This window comes from Crocodylus siamensis, chromosome 1 (genome assembly GCF_052110815.1).
Source record: "Crocodylus siamensis isolate JL-2025a chromosome 1, ASM5211081v1, whole genome shotgun sequence".
Classification (NCBI taxonomy): Eukaryota; Metazoa; Chordata; order Crocodylia; family Crocodylidae; genus Crocodylus; species Crocodylus siamensis.
The window spans coordinates 307764674-307778676 of NC_143395.1; the positions used below are offsets into that span (position 1 = coordinate 307764674).

At 42.3% G+C, this 14003-nt stretch overlaps 1 protein-coding gene across 6 annotated transcripts in view; it reads left to right on the forward strand.

The window, feature by feature from the left end:
- The first annotated feature begins 4746 nt into the window (after positions 1-4746).
- The window catches only part of CARS2 (cysteinyl-tRNA synthetase 2, mitochondrial), a 62114-nt gene continuing 52857 nt past the window's right edge, over positions 4747-14003 (forward strand). For 2 of the 6 annotated variants that reach the window (XM_090022219.1, XM_090022227.1), the window contains exons 1-3: positions 4807-5021; positions 5101-5151; positions 13334-13451. In XM_090022219.1, coding sequence (XP_089878345.1) covers positions 4843-5021; positions 5101-5151; positions 13334-13451 — 348 coding nt within the window. In that variant the 5' untranslated portion in view covers positions 4807-4842. Of the gene's footprint in view, positions 4766-4804; positions 5152-13112; positions 13167-13333; positions 13452-14003 lie in introns of those variants that run through there. The other 4 variants (XM_090022260.1, XM_090022237.1, XM_090022252.1 and 1 more) reach the window with 4 other exon arrangements.

Below are 14003 nucleotides of genomic sequence, written 5' to 3' on the forward strand. Positions count from 1 at the left end.
TTAAGTACTTTCCAAACATTAACTAATCTTAAAACAGCAAGGAATCCTTTCATTTCCTCTTTCTTATGTAAGAATGTGTGGGGGATGGAGGGCAAAAGACATTCACTGCTGTCATTAAAAATATATTAATAGATCTGCCACTTATTAATTCTGTCACGTTAGTTGGATAGATGGAATATTTGGATATAAGACTTGAATGGAACATTAGTTATGACTTTTGTCTCTAAACGTCAATTCTTATATAAAAAACCCATGACATTTCTAAAAGCCTAGCATTTTGTGTATTATCGCCAAAGTTTCTCATCAAAAGCCTAATTCTGCAAGTCTTTGTTCACAAACATCTAAGCTAAGTCTCTCCTCCACTTTATAGGGTGGATCTTCTGTTGTTTTTCATGCTGCTGGGAATTTTTTTCTTGTGTAGGTATGGCTGGGTTAAGGCATAGGCAAGCTCCAGTTTTGTGTCCCATACAAAAGTATGCAAGTCCCATGCTAGTACTTACATGCTTTTGATTTAATCCTCACCTTTCTTTTTTTATTTTATAAAAGTAAGTTTCTAGCCCATGGAATCAAAGAAAATGTGACAAAAAAAGTCACAAAAGTAAAATCAATGTAAAAAAAGTATGTCTGCTAGAAACAGTCTGGGACAATAGGTTTGAGAGATGCTAACTAGCCCCATGTCCAAACACTTGCAGCTCGGGACACTTCCTTACCAGTGCTACTTAGCAGAGGATTCAGTGGCAGAAAATGCAGTAGAGCAGACCCAAAGCTATCAAGCAAGCCCACTCTGACTCTGGAATAGGTACTGGGGATTCCATCTGCTGCTACCCATCTCCAAAGGGTGTTTCTCAAATGGGTGAGGGGCTCTGCTTCTATTCAAGGATGTAGAGAATCTTCTGTTGCTGTTTCTCCTTGGAGAGAGGATGGTCTCCTTCTTTTTCCACTGTATAGTAGGTGAAGGGTCACAGAGAAGGGGTGAGGTTTCTGGGGACCTGAGAGATGCATAGATCCCCACATCACTTTTAGGAATCCCAGGTAGTACTGTTGATTCAAGATCCTTAATTTAGTGTCTAGTCCATCAGGATCCGTAGGACTATGTTAGCTGTGTTCTCCATTGTCCTTTTAGAGTTTGTATTATAACAGCATTACTACTTCTGTTTTCTAATGCTGGTAGAAACAATTCTGTTGTATTTCACTGAATTTATTCTACTGAATAAAACAACTTGAATATCATGGACGTTGCTTGTTTGTTTCAGAGCCTTTAATAATAATGGTGACCCTTCCTACCCTTGGAAAATTAGATTTTACTGCAGGGCTCAGTGTTTTCTCAGGTAAATTAAAGCTTGTCTGACTGACACAGATCATTGTGCATGAAAGAAATGAAAAGAAAAGAGTTCAAAATATTTTCTTTGGATGTTTTCTGTTTTAACCATGTCAGTGAACCTAGGGAATAAGGTTAAAAAATAAGGCTAATTAGTGGATGTCTCAGTACCAGTCACTGTATAGTACAAAGAAGACAACAGAGTTAATGACAACTCTTAAAACAGGATGTGTGTCAAGCTATTCAGGGATCAAAGATATACAAGACAGCCAGAACTGCTCACTATGGAAACTGAAGTAATTGGCTTGAGAAGCTTCACAAAAATATATAAAGCAGATGCTCACACATGTTATTGGATAGCACCTTCAACTTCATACCAGAAAGCCTCAAAAAGGGGAATCTTGAACTGAAGAAGAAACTTCGTCTATACAACTCTTGAGATTGTTAGACCTAAACATTGCTCAAAGTGACAGGACATCAGAAAAACTAAATATCCACTGGTAGAATACCTGGATCCTTGTATCTGATCTTTTCTAAAGCAAAGTAAGACGCAGATATAGACAACTTCAATGGGGAGATTTATATTATTACACAAAGGCAATGACTGAAATAACCGCCTTGAATTCCAAAGACCTGTCTATCTTTTGTAGGTTTGAGGGGAAATAGGCCTACTCTCTACCATGTTTAGCCAAAAGGGAAGGTTGTGATCACTGATGGTTTCAACTTCTTTACCCTTCTTACAGTTGCTAGAAGATAAATGTTAGTGTGCAGCCCTGTGTGGAACTGTAAGGTTTCAAGAGGCACCAGTGAGATTAGTACTGTCTATTATGTACAGTATTAGTTATCTGAATTTCTATAACAACTATAAGCACCAGAGAGGGATCTGGGCCCTCTGAACAACCTACTTGCCACTTTTGTTCTTCTTCTGGTTACAAAGGAAGAAAGGTCAGCAATAAATAAATAAGAAAGCATGTAGTTAAGCAGATAAAAACATCAAAATACTACTTTAGAGCTGTGTTTTTTTGCTTGCTAGTAAGAAAGTGGACCTTCATAAATCAGTTGGCAGTAAACACTGAATAATCTATTTAGCTTGGCTACTTCCTTAATTGCCATAGAAATGGCCTCAAAATATTTTGGAAAATGTATCCTGTATGAAAAGTCTTTTAACAATTTCCCAGAAAAAGGTGCTTGTGACCTAACTTTAAATTCTATCTGGGAAACAATGCCACATGTGGAAGTTGAGATACATTAATTAGAGTTTAAATCCATTGACTTAGCATAGTGGAAGAAATTCTGTTGAGTTACTTTAGGCATGAATATGGTTCTTTTTTCTTAGAGAGACCTAAGTCTCATTAGAAAGTTGTGCATTGAAAGAGTTCAATTTAAGCTGATTTATTCAAACTATTTTAAAAAAAGGGCTGGTGGGCTGTTCTGTGTTGTTTGGTCAGGCCACAGAGTAGGAACAGATTGAAACTAAACAGAAATAAACCAAGAACTAGTTTATTCATGTGACTGCAGGTGTTACTCCCTGTCTTCTAATGTGTTAGCAGCTGACAAAGGCATACCCATCCCTAGTAACAAAACTGAGTGTCTTTGTTATCTTGTCAGTATTGAACAAATAGAATGTACTAAAAGTGCTAATGCTTGGATTTAACATAAATGTTTTAAATGTTTTTGTATGTTGGACAACTGGCAGTAATTCTTTTCCTAATTGCTTAAATCAGTGGTGTCATCTGGCCCCATGGGATGGCTAAGTGGTACAGGGCTGGTTGAATGGCACTAGGCTGGTCCCATGGACCAGATTGATTCCACATCCCTACCCATCCCATGCAGGATCCAGCATATGTAGCTCCTGCTCTGACCAGCCTGGGACCCAGCTGGAAGAGGCTTGGCATCCTGAGTGCTTGGCTATCCTGCTGATATCCCTGCCTCATCATAGCCAGAGTCAGGGCAAAAGACCCAGCTCTGCTGGCCAGATCCAGCCCACTGACCATGTGTTTGACACCTCTGGCTTAAACAGATGACAGCCTGATTCCATTCTCTTGAATTCAGACAGCAGGGCTGTTTACTTCAAAAGAAGTCAGGCAGGTATCACTATGCTCATGTCTAGAATTTTGAGAAGTGAGGTTTAGACAGTGAGGTGCATCATTCATCACCACACATAAAACAACATGTATTTTTCTCCAGTTAAAAATAAACTAGAGCTTTACTAATATGTGAGGGGCAGAGCTGTATGATTCAGTTTGAGACTGAAGCAAAAAGCAACATAACTTCATTGGAATGAGCTAAAGACAATCTGCAGGGCTGTGAAATAGGAGTTTCCTTACTAGGAGCAGCTAACAGAGTGCAGAATGGTAGAACAAAGATGGAACATCAGACCAGGAAAGGGGGTCAGTAACACACATGGAATTAAGAGTTTAGTAGGAATCAGGTACATTATCAAGAGCCATGAATCAATCAACTCTCTCCTCACTTCCTGACCAGAAATGCTGCTGCCACTGCCAGGCAGCTGGTTTTAAACTTTGCATGGAGCAGGAATCAAAGGTAGAGTGGATGCAACCACATCTGTCTACTGCCTCTGGATCTGCCTCTCACTGTGCTCATGTTGTTTGGTGGTGTAAAAGGGATTTCTCAGGCTGCTATACTTTTACTGGGTTAATTGTATAGTAGGATTAGACAAGCTTTCAGGTGAGACCTTTCACTAGACCAACTATGTAGTAGTTAAACAAGCTTTTGGGTGAAATCTTTTACTGGGCCAACTGTTTAGAGTTGGACAAGCTTTCAGAGTGAGATCATTTACTGGGCCAACTGTGTAGTAGATTTAGACAGCTTTCAGGTGAGATCTTTCACCAGGCTGACAGCGTAGCAGGTAGTTCAACAAGCTTTCTGATGAGATCTTTCACTGGGCCAACTGCATAGTGCAGGGGCCGGCAATGATTTTGGGCGGAGCGCCACTTACTGGGTTCTAGCAAGCCATTGAGGGCTGCATCACAGGCAGCCCAGGGCAGATAAATATTAACTTTCAAAAATGTTTAGGGGCCCCATCTTGTCCACCTGTGGCATAGTACATTTAAACAAGCTTTCAGGTGAGACTTTTTTTTACTAGACCAACTGTCTAGTAGTTAGACAAGCTTTCCTGTGAAGCCTTTTACTGGGCCAACCGTATAGACATGCTCTGGGGTGAAAGGCTGGGCCATGGCTCTCTGAGGAAGCCAGCTTCAGGACTAGACTCCTCCACAGCGGCCCCAGCAGAAGGTAGAAGCGCCCTGAGGAACCAGCCCTGCCTGCCACGTCGCCACCTGCCTGCACAGAGAGCCCTTGCCCGCCGCCGCCAAAGCGCCTCGCAGCGCCACCGGCAAAGCTGCTGCCGGAGAGAGGAGGCGGAGTCGGGCGCCGCAAGTCCTTCCTCTTCCTGCCGCTCGGGCTGTAGCTACCCCGCTGCTGCCTGTAGGTACAGCCGGCTCGGCGGGTGGGGAGGAGCCGCCGCAGCTCCCGCCCAGCTTCCCTCCCGGCCAGGCGCCGACATGCTGCGAGCGCGGCTGGGGGCAGGGGTGCTGCGGGCGGGCTGCCGGCGGGGCTGTGGCGGCGGCGGCGGGCGGCGCTGGCTGCCGCCCTCGGGGCGGGACACGGGTATCCTGATCTACAACAGCCTGAGCGGCCGCAAGGAGCCCCTTGTCGTGGCCCGCGCGGCGGCGGCCACCTGGTAGCGCCTTGCGGGGCTGGGGCGGGCGGGCCGGGGTGCCGCCGCCGCTGCCGCAACTCACGGGCTGCGTCTGTTGCAGGTACAGCTGCGGGCCCACCGTGTACGACCACGCGCACCTGGGCCATGCCTGGTGAGTGCTGCGCGCTGCAGAGCCGGGGGCGCCTGGCGGGCTACTGCAGTCCCCGCCGGCCCCTGCCCGAGCAGCGCCGCTCTGCCGAGGCCACCCCGGGGCTGGCAGGAACCTTCTTCCCGCCCCTTGCTCGAGGCAGGCTCCTTAGCCAAAAGGCCTTGATATAACCCCAGAGGTTTCACGCGGCAGTGGGGTCTTTCGGGGTATTCTTGCGGCCCCGTTATTTCTCCGGAGGCTAAGAAAAAATGGGGGCACCAAGCCAGTCTTTCCAGAGGCGCTAAGGTCTTCCCAGGGGCACCGCGGGGCTATGCAGTGCTGCAGCAAGGGGAGCCAGCGGGGTAACTGCCCCAGGTCTTGAAGCAAAGGGGGGAGGGTGGGGAGCTGTGAGCAGCTCGTTTTTGGGGAGCATAGGGATGGGGGAAGGGTGGCACCTGCCACTGCGTGTGCTCCTGGGCAAGTACTGTGGGCGGGGGGGTGCCCCCCTGGATCTGTACATAGGGTGAGGACAGTCTGTTGCTGCAGGCTTTGACCTGGGCACCAAACTTAGTTGGTACAGCATTGACACTTTGCATGGGAGAAAGTTGTGCAGCTGCTGGCCTAGAAGCCAAAAACAAAAGCTCATGGCCTCTGGAAACATGGCTTGTTTGGTTCAAAGGATTTTTTTTTTTTTTTCCATTTCCACCCCACCTTGGAAATGAGTTTTGGGCAAGCGTGTTCAGGTGCCCCTCTTCCAAGTGCAGCTTGGGGTGTGGTGGGTATGTGGTAGCATTAATGGTAGGAAGAGGCCTATTCTCTATGTCAGGGTTTGGTCAGCCCTTAGTGAGTGGATACACCCAGTTTCTGATCATGCTGGCAACTTGTCTGTTTGAGCGGGGACTTAATTTTTGGGGGAAGCATCTGTTGGGATGCATGAATGATCGCGGATTGTGCTTGCTGAACACAGCTGGCGTGTAACAGGGATGAGTCTGCTGTGCAGTTCAGTTTGAAACGCGGGACAAGAGTGGCTGAGAGGCTGGAGGTAATTTGGATTTACAAAAAAAATAGAGAATTGTGTTAACAGCTGAGTTTGTATTTCATTAACACTGAAGAACAAACTGCTCTGTTGCAAGTGACCGTATGTTTTTGCATGTCTTCTAGTGCAGACGGACTGAAAGATGCATAGGACTAAATTACTGTACTCTTATGTAGAGTTTAGATGATGGTTTGCATGGGGTGGTTTGGATAGGAATGATCCTGCCTCAGGCAGGGGGTTGGACTAGATGATCTCTGGAGGACTCTTCCAGCCATACTTCTCTATGTTTGTATGAAATCCTGCTTCAACTTTTATATACCTAAGTGGCACTTGCACAGCTGTGCGACTGCAATTTTTGGTGCTTAAACAGAGTTTGGCTTCTGTGTAGTTGCGATCTATACTTTCCTTCAGAATATGTTCAGAAGGCTCCACACTGTCTGTGAAGGCACCGCATTGGAACAGAAGCTCTTGGGCACAGCTCTAATACCGAGCAAGTTCCCAAAATCTGTTTGCAGAGAAATCATAACAAGTTGGAGGAGGAGAAGGGTCCTCTTCCTTTGCTCCATAGGCTAATGGTTAGGGCACTCAGCCAGGTACTAGGAGACCTTAATTCTAGGCCTCTTTCACGTGGAAGGTGTTTGTATTTCCAGTGCCTATTTCTTAGCAAATTGTTCCAATGACTACTAGGCCATAGGCTAGATCAGGGGTGGGCACTTATTTTGGGCAGAGGGTTGCTTACTGAGTTTTTGGCAAGCCATCAAGGGCTGTGTGACAGGCAGCCAGGGGCAGATAAATATTAGTTTTCTTAATTTTGGGAGGGCCCCCAGGGCTGGATAGAATGGCCTGTCAGTCCTCATTTTGCCCATCCCTGGGCTAGATACTAGACAGAGCAAATTCTAAACCTTCTGTTGGGCAGACAGGAGGGGAGGGTATATAGGGCTAGTAGGAGGCAAATTAAACTAGAGGTAGGATGTGGTCCTCAGTGGGAAAGAAACTGTCGTGGTGCTATATCTGTTTTATTCAACAAATGTTATGAACAAGGTACAAAATGGCTGTTGTAAGGCCAGAACACAGGATCTTCCAGGGTAGTAGCTATCTTGTAAACAAAGCAGAAGAAAATTCAGACATGTCTTTCCTCCTTCTCTAGCACTCTTCTTGCCTACTGGGCAGCCAAGGGATGGGTAAGGCATGGCCAGGTGGTTAGAGTTCTTTGCTGGGAAGTGGGAGATGTAGGTTTTAAGTTCAGCGTATGTGAATGGGGCCTAGAACCTGGGTCTTCCATGCCCTGGCTAAATGCCCTAGCCACTAGGTTATCAGGCTAAGGCTGCAAGGTCCCTCTACCTCCCCTGTTGTATTTCCAGCAGATATGCCTAAACTTGTGTGGTTGTATCCTGTCACAGCTGGAAATTGAATCCAAATTCTTCATAAATGCCAAAAATTGCAGTTATGCAACTATATAACCCCCCCTTAGGCATGTAAAGTTGAAATAAGATTTAGCCTTTCTGATCTGTAAGAAGGGCAGCTCTTTTTATCACAGCTGACAGTTTCATGCTGCAAGAATTATTTCTTTGTGACATTTAGTTTGCTTACAGTATCTGCATCTAGAAAAACAGCACAGGGCAGTTGGCCTGGTTTAAAAAGAACTGTTTTAAGGCTGATAAGGGGGCGGGGATTGAGTATAGCCTTTTGAAATACCCACATAACTTTCCATTCCCCTGATACAAATATTTCAGTTCCTTTTTTGTTTATAAAAACCAAAGAGCATAAACTTGTCAACACTCCCCCTTCCATCAATTAACGGGGTCCTTTTACTCATCTCAGGGTTACTAACCTTTCTAACTCTTTGGATCACTCATTATTCCTACAAGAACAGGAGGGATGTATAGTTTGGGTGGGTACTGTGCAAATCTCCCTAAATTTCCCAGGCAGCTTGTTTCAGTTGTGGTTTGGAGTTAGCTTCCTTGATGGTTGGTTAGTACACTCAGTTTGGAGCTTCTCTAGGAAAGCATGAACACATCAGGCCTCCAAGAGGGATGTGTTGCATAGGTAGAGGAGAAATTACTTTGGAAAATACTTTGATCATATGCAGCAGAGTTGCAACCAGCTTTACTAAAACTGGGCTTGATCCTGTGAAATCCTAAAATCTGTGGCTTCTGCAGAAGACCACTGGAACCTGCCAGTGTTCACTTGAGCAAGAGATCATGGTCTGTAGTATTTTTGTAATCAGCTGATTACATCTTGCTGTATCTCCAAGGGAAGGTATTTTTTTCCAGCTCATTCTTAGCTCATGTCACTTCACTGGCTCCTGTTTCTGTACTAACTTTTGATTAGTTATATTTCTGAACCCCTTGTGTTGCAATTCCTTTTACACTTTACATTTAACTGTTGAATGAGAGTTATAATATTTATTTCCATATATCTATTTTAAATGCTGATATCTAAGCTCAATAAAATTGGCAACCTCTCATTATTTTACTCACAAAACTTAAATGTTGCTATATCCTTTGTGCATATTATACCTGTTGTTGTTTCCAGTTCTGAGAATGATTTCTAGGATTTGGGTGGCTAATCTGGGTTAGAATCAGGAAACTGTACCAGAATCGCTTTCACTTAAATATGGTTCATTTTTGAGTATCATCTTTATCTGTAGTGGTGGGTTAAAAATGAAGCATGTTATATGTTAACTTTCAGATAGCAGTTCCTAGGAGTTAAACTTGTTTAGGACTTTTGGAATTTAAACACTAACACTGGTCATTTTGAAAGAATAACTTAATGTAATTGTTTGAGGGAAAAATATTAAATGTACTGTATCAATAAATGCCTATTTCACCAGCAACTCATTTTAGGCTCTTCCACCTACTTTATTTTGGGGTAGTGGGTCTTACATTTTTTTTATACTATTAATCCTACACTAGAACAGGAAAAACATTTTAGAAATTTTCTCTAATCTAGTGCTAATGAAAGGAAGAATGACTGCAACCCTCAGAGACCTTTTTTTAATTTGCAGGTTTTCATAGACATTAGAGCTGGAAGGGACCTCGGGAGATCATTGAGTCCAGGTTGAGAGTGCTAAGATTTGAGAGAGTGTTGAGGTACATGTTATTGAAGGACATATAGCAAAACCAAGCATCTAGTAGCATCCTGGTAAGATTAAAGTTGTACATCACCAGAAGATTTATGAAAATGTAACTCTTCTGCATTCCAACATTAGTACATTAACTGGAATGCAGAAGAATTATAATGTATATTAGTCCCCTGCAATCAAGTGCTAAATGTATACATCTAGTTCAGTAGAATATTAAAACACACATTTCAGTAGCTCACTTCTAAACTGATATTACATAGACCGTAGCACATTTTGAGTTCCTGTATTTCATGGGATACAAGTTGATGCAATGCATAAGGTGATCCTATATTTCTGATCCAAGAAGTTAAGTCACTTTCTACACCAGATCTACAAAAATCCTGACTTCTTGGATGAGAAATATGGCGTCAACTTGTATCGGCCTCTGCATGTCCTCACTATGGGCCAGGCACCTGGGAGGTGGACACGTACCACTTGCAGGGGCTGGGGCCAGACTCGACTGGCACAGCCAAAGCAGCACTGCTCTCGGGGCTGGGCTCGGTGCTTGGCAGGTGTGGCCCAGGCAGTGCCGCTTGCAGGGGATGGGGCCAAGCTGTACATATTCAAGTATATTGAATCTCAGTATTAAAGCTACCACCTTTATTTATCCTTTTCTTCCTCTTCCTTATCCCAGTTCCCATTTTTCGTCCTATTTCAGCCCAGGTGTAGAGACCCATCTCTGTCTGTTCTGCCTGTGTTCATCTTGCTTAAGAATGGGTCTTAAGTTGTGCAGTTGGCCTTCAGCAGGCCTTTTGCACCATGGGGAATTTCACCCTTTTTGATTTTTTTCAGAATGGTTTTCTTTTCTTCAATCTGATTTTCTTTTGGCTTCCTCCTCTCCACCTTTTGCTATCATCTGTTGTTTGTTTCTTCTCCTCCTCCCTTTTGCAGGCCTTTGGTGCAGGGGGTATATAAAAAAGCACCCTTGTTTCCCCTCTCCATTCCTTTTATATAGTCCCTTTTGTCCCTTCTGTGAAATACACAGCTCCAGTCTTTTCAATCTTTCCCTGTCTGGAAGTTTCACCTTGCCTCTCTTTTCATCATGGGTTCATCTTTGAACCTGCTATATCCTATTTTTGGCAAGGGTGGGTAGACCAGAATGCTGCATCCAAAATGTGAGGGTACCATTTATTGATAGAGATTGTAACGCAACTCTGTGCCTTCCATTTTGCATCCTTGTATTTTGTTTGCTGTGTATTTATTAGAGGCTTTAATTGAACTGTTTAATTAAACTGTCCACAGTGGCATCAGTGTGCGTGTCTCTTTTTTTTTTCTTAGAGCATTGAAATGAATTTAAACTCCATTGTTGTATATGATAAACTTAGTTTACTCTTTCAAAGGGAAAAATCTTGCACTTGTCAGCAGTGACTTTCTTATGAAATCATGTCCTTCAGTTCTTTTCCTTAGTTAAGACATAATTGAAGTGTTAACTTGATTACTTGCGATTTTCAGCTGCTTGTTAAATAAAAAACAAAACAACAAAAACCATGCTTTACTGGAAGAAGCAGCGTGTTACTTTGACCTGGCTCTGCAGTGTCTGTATAGGTTGTGCACTTCATCAGGACTTTTTTTGGTGCTTCTCTCCAATAGCTGACTCAGCCAGCTATTAGATAAGAGCCAGAAAAGCCCCAACCAAAGCACCTGATCTATACGGATGTTGAGTGATTTGGGTCCAAGTAATGCAATGCCTCTTCTGGGCATGTGCTGGGCTCAGCATGGGTGCATGCTAAGTTCATAGTAAAGCACCACTTTATTTATTTATTTCTTAATTTTAATGCCTGCAAATGGCCTTCATATTTTTCCTCTGTAGTTGTCTCTTGACTGGAGAGTTCTTTTTATTTGAAGTGCAGCTTTAGAAGCTGCAGGTCAGTTTTTTCCTGAAGGGGGTTCATGAGACAGGCAACTAATTGGGAAAGATGCTGGGGAACTAATGAGAACAGCGTGTGTGTGAGCCAAGCCATGCAACAACATGAAGAGAAATTTTGCTGTCAGTCTGGTTCTGTTGAATCTTTTGTGGCCTGTGAAGTTCATGTACATAAACATTCTTAAAATACATTGATTTTTCTTTTTTTTTAAATATACATCAGGCATTCCTGAAAGAATGATATTGTTTCTTTTTGTTTTAAAAAGTCACACAAGCAACCTCGTTTGTTTAGTATGTTGCACCTGCTAGGCTCAAAAAGGTGGTTGTTGTACTTTTGTATAATGCCACTTATGCCTGTTTAAGAAAATCATATCAAAGGAGCTGCATTTGTGTATTAAAAATATAAAATAAAAAAGCCCAACCCAACTCTTTTCTTAATTCTCAAATGGGTATCAATTTACTGACATGAGAATTGCAACCTGGTTAGAATCCAGCTTCTCAGCTGGGTGATCCTGAGTGATTAGAAACCCAGGAGATGGGCTTCTTCCTGTCACAGGCGGACAAGGTTCTTGTCTGCCTATGTCCTTAGACCAACATGGCTACAATCTACCTTCCTGTTACAGGTATCGGTTGTACCAGCTGCCTGGTTCCGCCCATCTGCTTTCTTTCTTGTCAGCACATTCACTGGTGAGGTATAAAAGAATCGTATTCTCAGAAATGCCAAAAGGGCAGGATTTCTGCATACTTGCAGTAGGTTTGTTCCAAAATGGAATGGAGCTGCATAGCAGAGGGGGGCAATACAACCTTTGTGCATGTTCTGATAGAGGAAGCCACAATACTGGTAGATCTAATTTTTAAGTTTTTGTTTTTTGATATTGACAGGATCCCTTTGATATGGGCCTGAGGTTCTTGTGTTTTGATGGATTTAAACCAAATAGTGTTATAGATTAGGATTCTACCTAGCATGAGCTGAGGATTCATTAATATGACTTGTTTCTTAATTTTGTGTGTTGCATTCTAAGAGCATATTTTAATATGGTGCAATTCCAGCAAAAATTAAAATAACTTCTTCATAGGAGGGTAGTGTGGGTACTTTACATATAAATGCATTCATGTGATCCGTGCAGTTGAGTGGAGGGACACAGTTCTCTTTGTACAGTTCCTTTATTTTAGTTTGTTTTGACTGATTATGGTATTTGTAGGATTTGGTGTGTTCAGTATGTTTGATAAAATGGAAAACAGATATTTGGGAATATCCTTCTGGACCTAGTCCCTCTGAATATGGTATCTTCAATTTTCTTTGAAGTTGGTCAGAGCTGAAGATGTTCAAACCTTGCCAGAGAGAGCCTTTTGCTGAGACGCTATAATCATGGGTATAAGTGAAGGTCAAGGAAGGGAAGGATTAAATAAATACACATCTCTGGAAATATGACCAGAGATTCTTGCAGTAGCAAATGGTTTCCTAGGGCATATCAATTATAGATTAATAAAGTCTGCAAATATAAATACAATGAATTTGTGAGGAAGTCCCTGAATAACTTGAAACAATAATCTCTTAAACCCTTAAAACAATGTTTCTTAGTAGCCAAAAAGCTCTGTGCCATGTGTGTGAGTTAAGGCCAATGTGTTTTTAGCCCTTTTGTTTCTTAACATACAATTTTAACATGGTGATATTGATATATTTGGCTTACTTCTGCATTGTCATTGCAAATCTGACTTGGAATGTAATCAGGGTGTTAATTTTAGTAGATGAATATAGAGTTCCTACATATGATATGTATTAATTTGAAGTGCGAGGCCTCTGCTTAACATTAGGATGAAAACTCTCTTCCATATATTGTTTTAAAGAGATGCGTGCAGCAAAAGAATTACGTTTGAAAAATTGATGTAATGTGTCACATGTGCCAGAAGAGGGTAGAGCAGTTCAACTGAGATTTGCATAACTTTTTTTTTTTTTCCAGAATACAGCTAGTTCTGGAAGAGCATTCTGTCTATGCATTGTGTATTTCTTAAAGGTCATTGCTTGTTTTTTTTCCTTCTACTTCTATATAACTGCAAAATTCATATATTGTTAAGTTAATCAGAGATTTTTTTTTTAAATAGGTGTTTCAATATTGTTTGTTAATTGCATTATTGGAAATGACCATCAATACATCTTTAAGTCTTTGTTTTTCTCTTTCAGTTCCTATGTTAGATTTGATATTATTCGAAGAATTCTAACTAAGTTTTTTGGAAATGAAGTCGTCATGGTGATGGGGATAACGGACATAGATGACAAAATAATTAAAAGAGCCAATGAGGTAAACACTTTCATACATAATTTGATACCAGATTGTAGCATTTCATATACAGTGAAATCCGGTTAATTAGTCCCTGGGATAACTTATCAATATGATCTTATTTATGGGTGTGCTGAATCCCTGCCAGTGTCCTATTGATTTGTACACAAAACACTTTGGCTAATTTGTCATCTTTCAAAGCATAATCAGTTATTTCCAAATGTACACTTGTACTAAATCTCAATGGAATTTGTTCCTGATAAATAGTAGGCTGAAGATGTCCTCCACGGTAGCTTTCATGCCACCTGATGCTGGCAAAGCACTGAATACTCTAGCTTTTCTTAGCTCAATAAAACAGAGAAAGATCCACCATTTTATTTTACAGGATTATCTTCTGTTTTGGTCATAAATACATATAGGAGTACAAAGCAGAAATCTTTGACTGCTTATGACAGTAAAATGATCATGTAATTCTTGCATAAAAATGCACTCTGCCACCTGTTTTCTCCCTATCACTGACCCCACCCTGCTGCCAGCACCCCTTCTCTCCTCCCACACCTGTGCACCACCTGT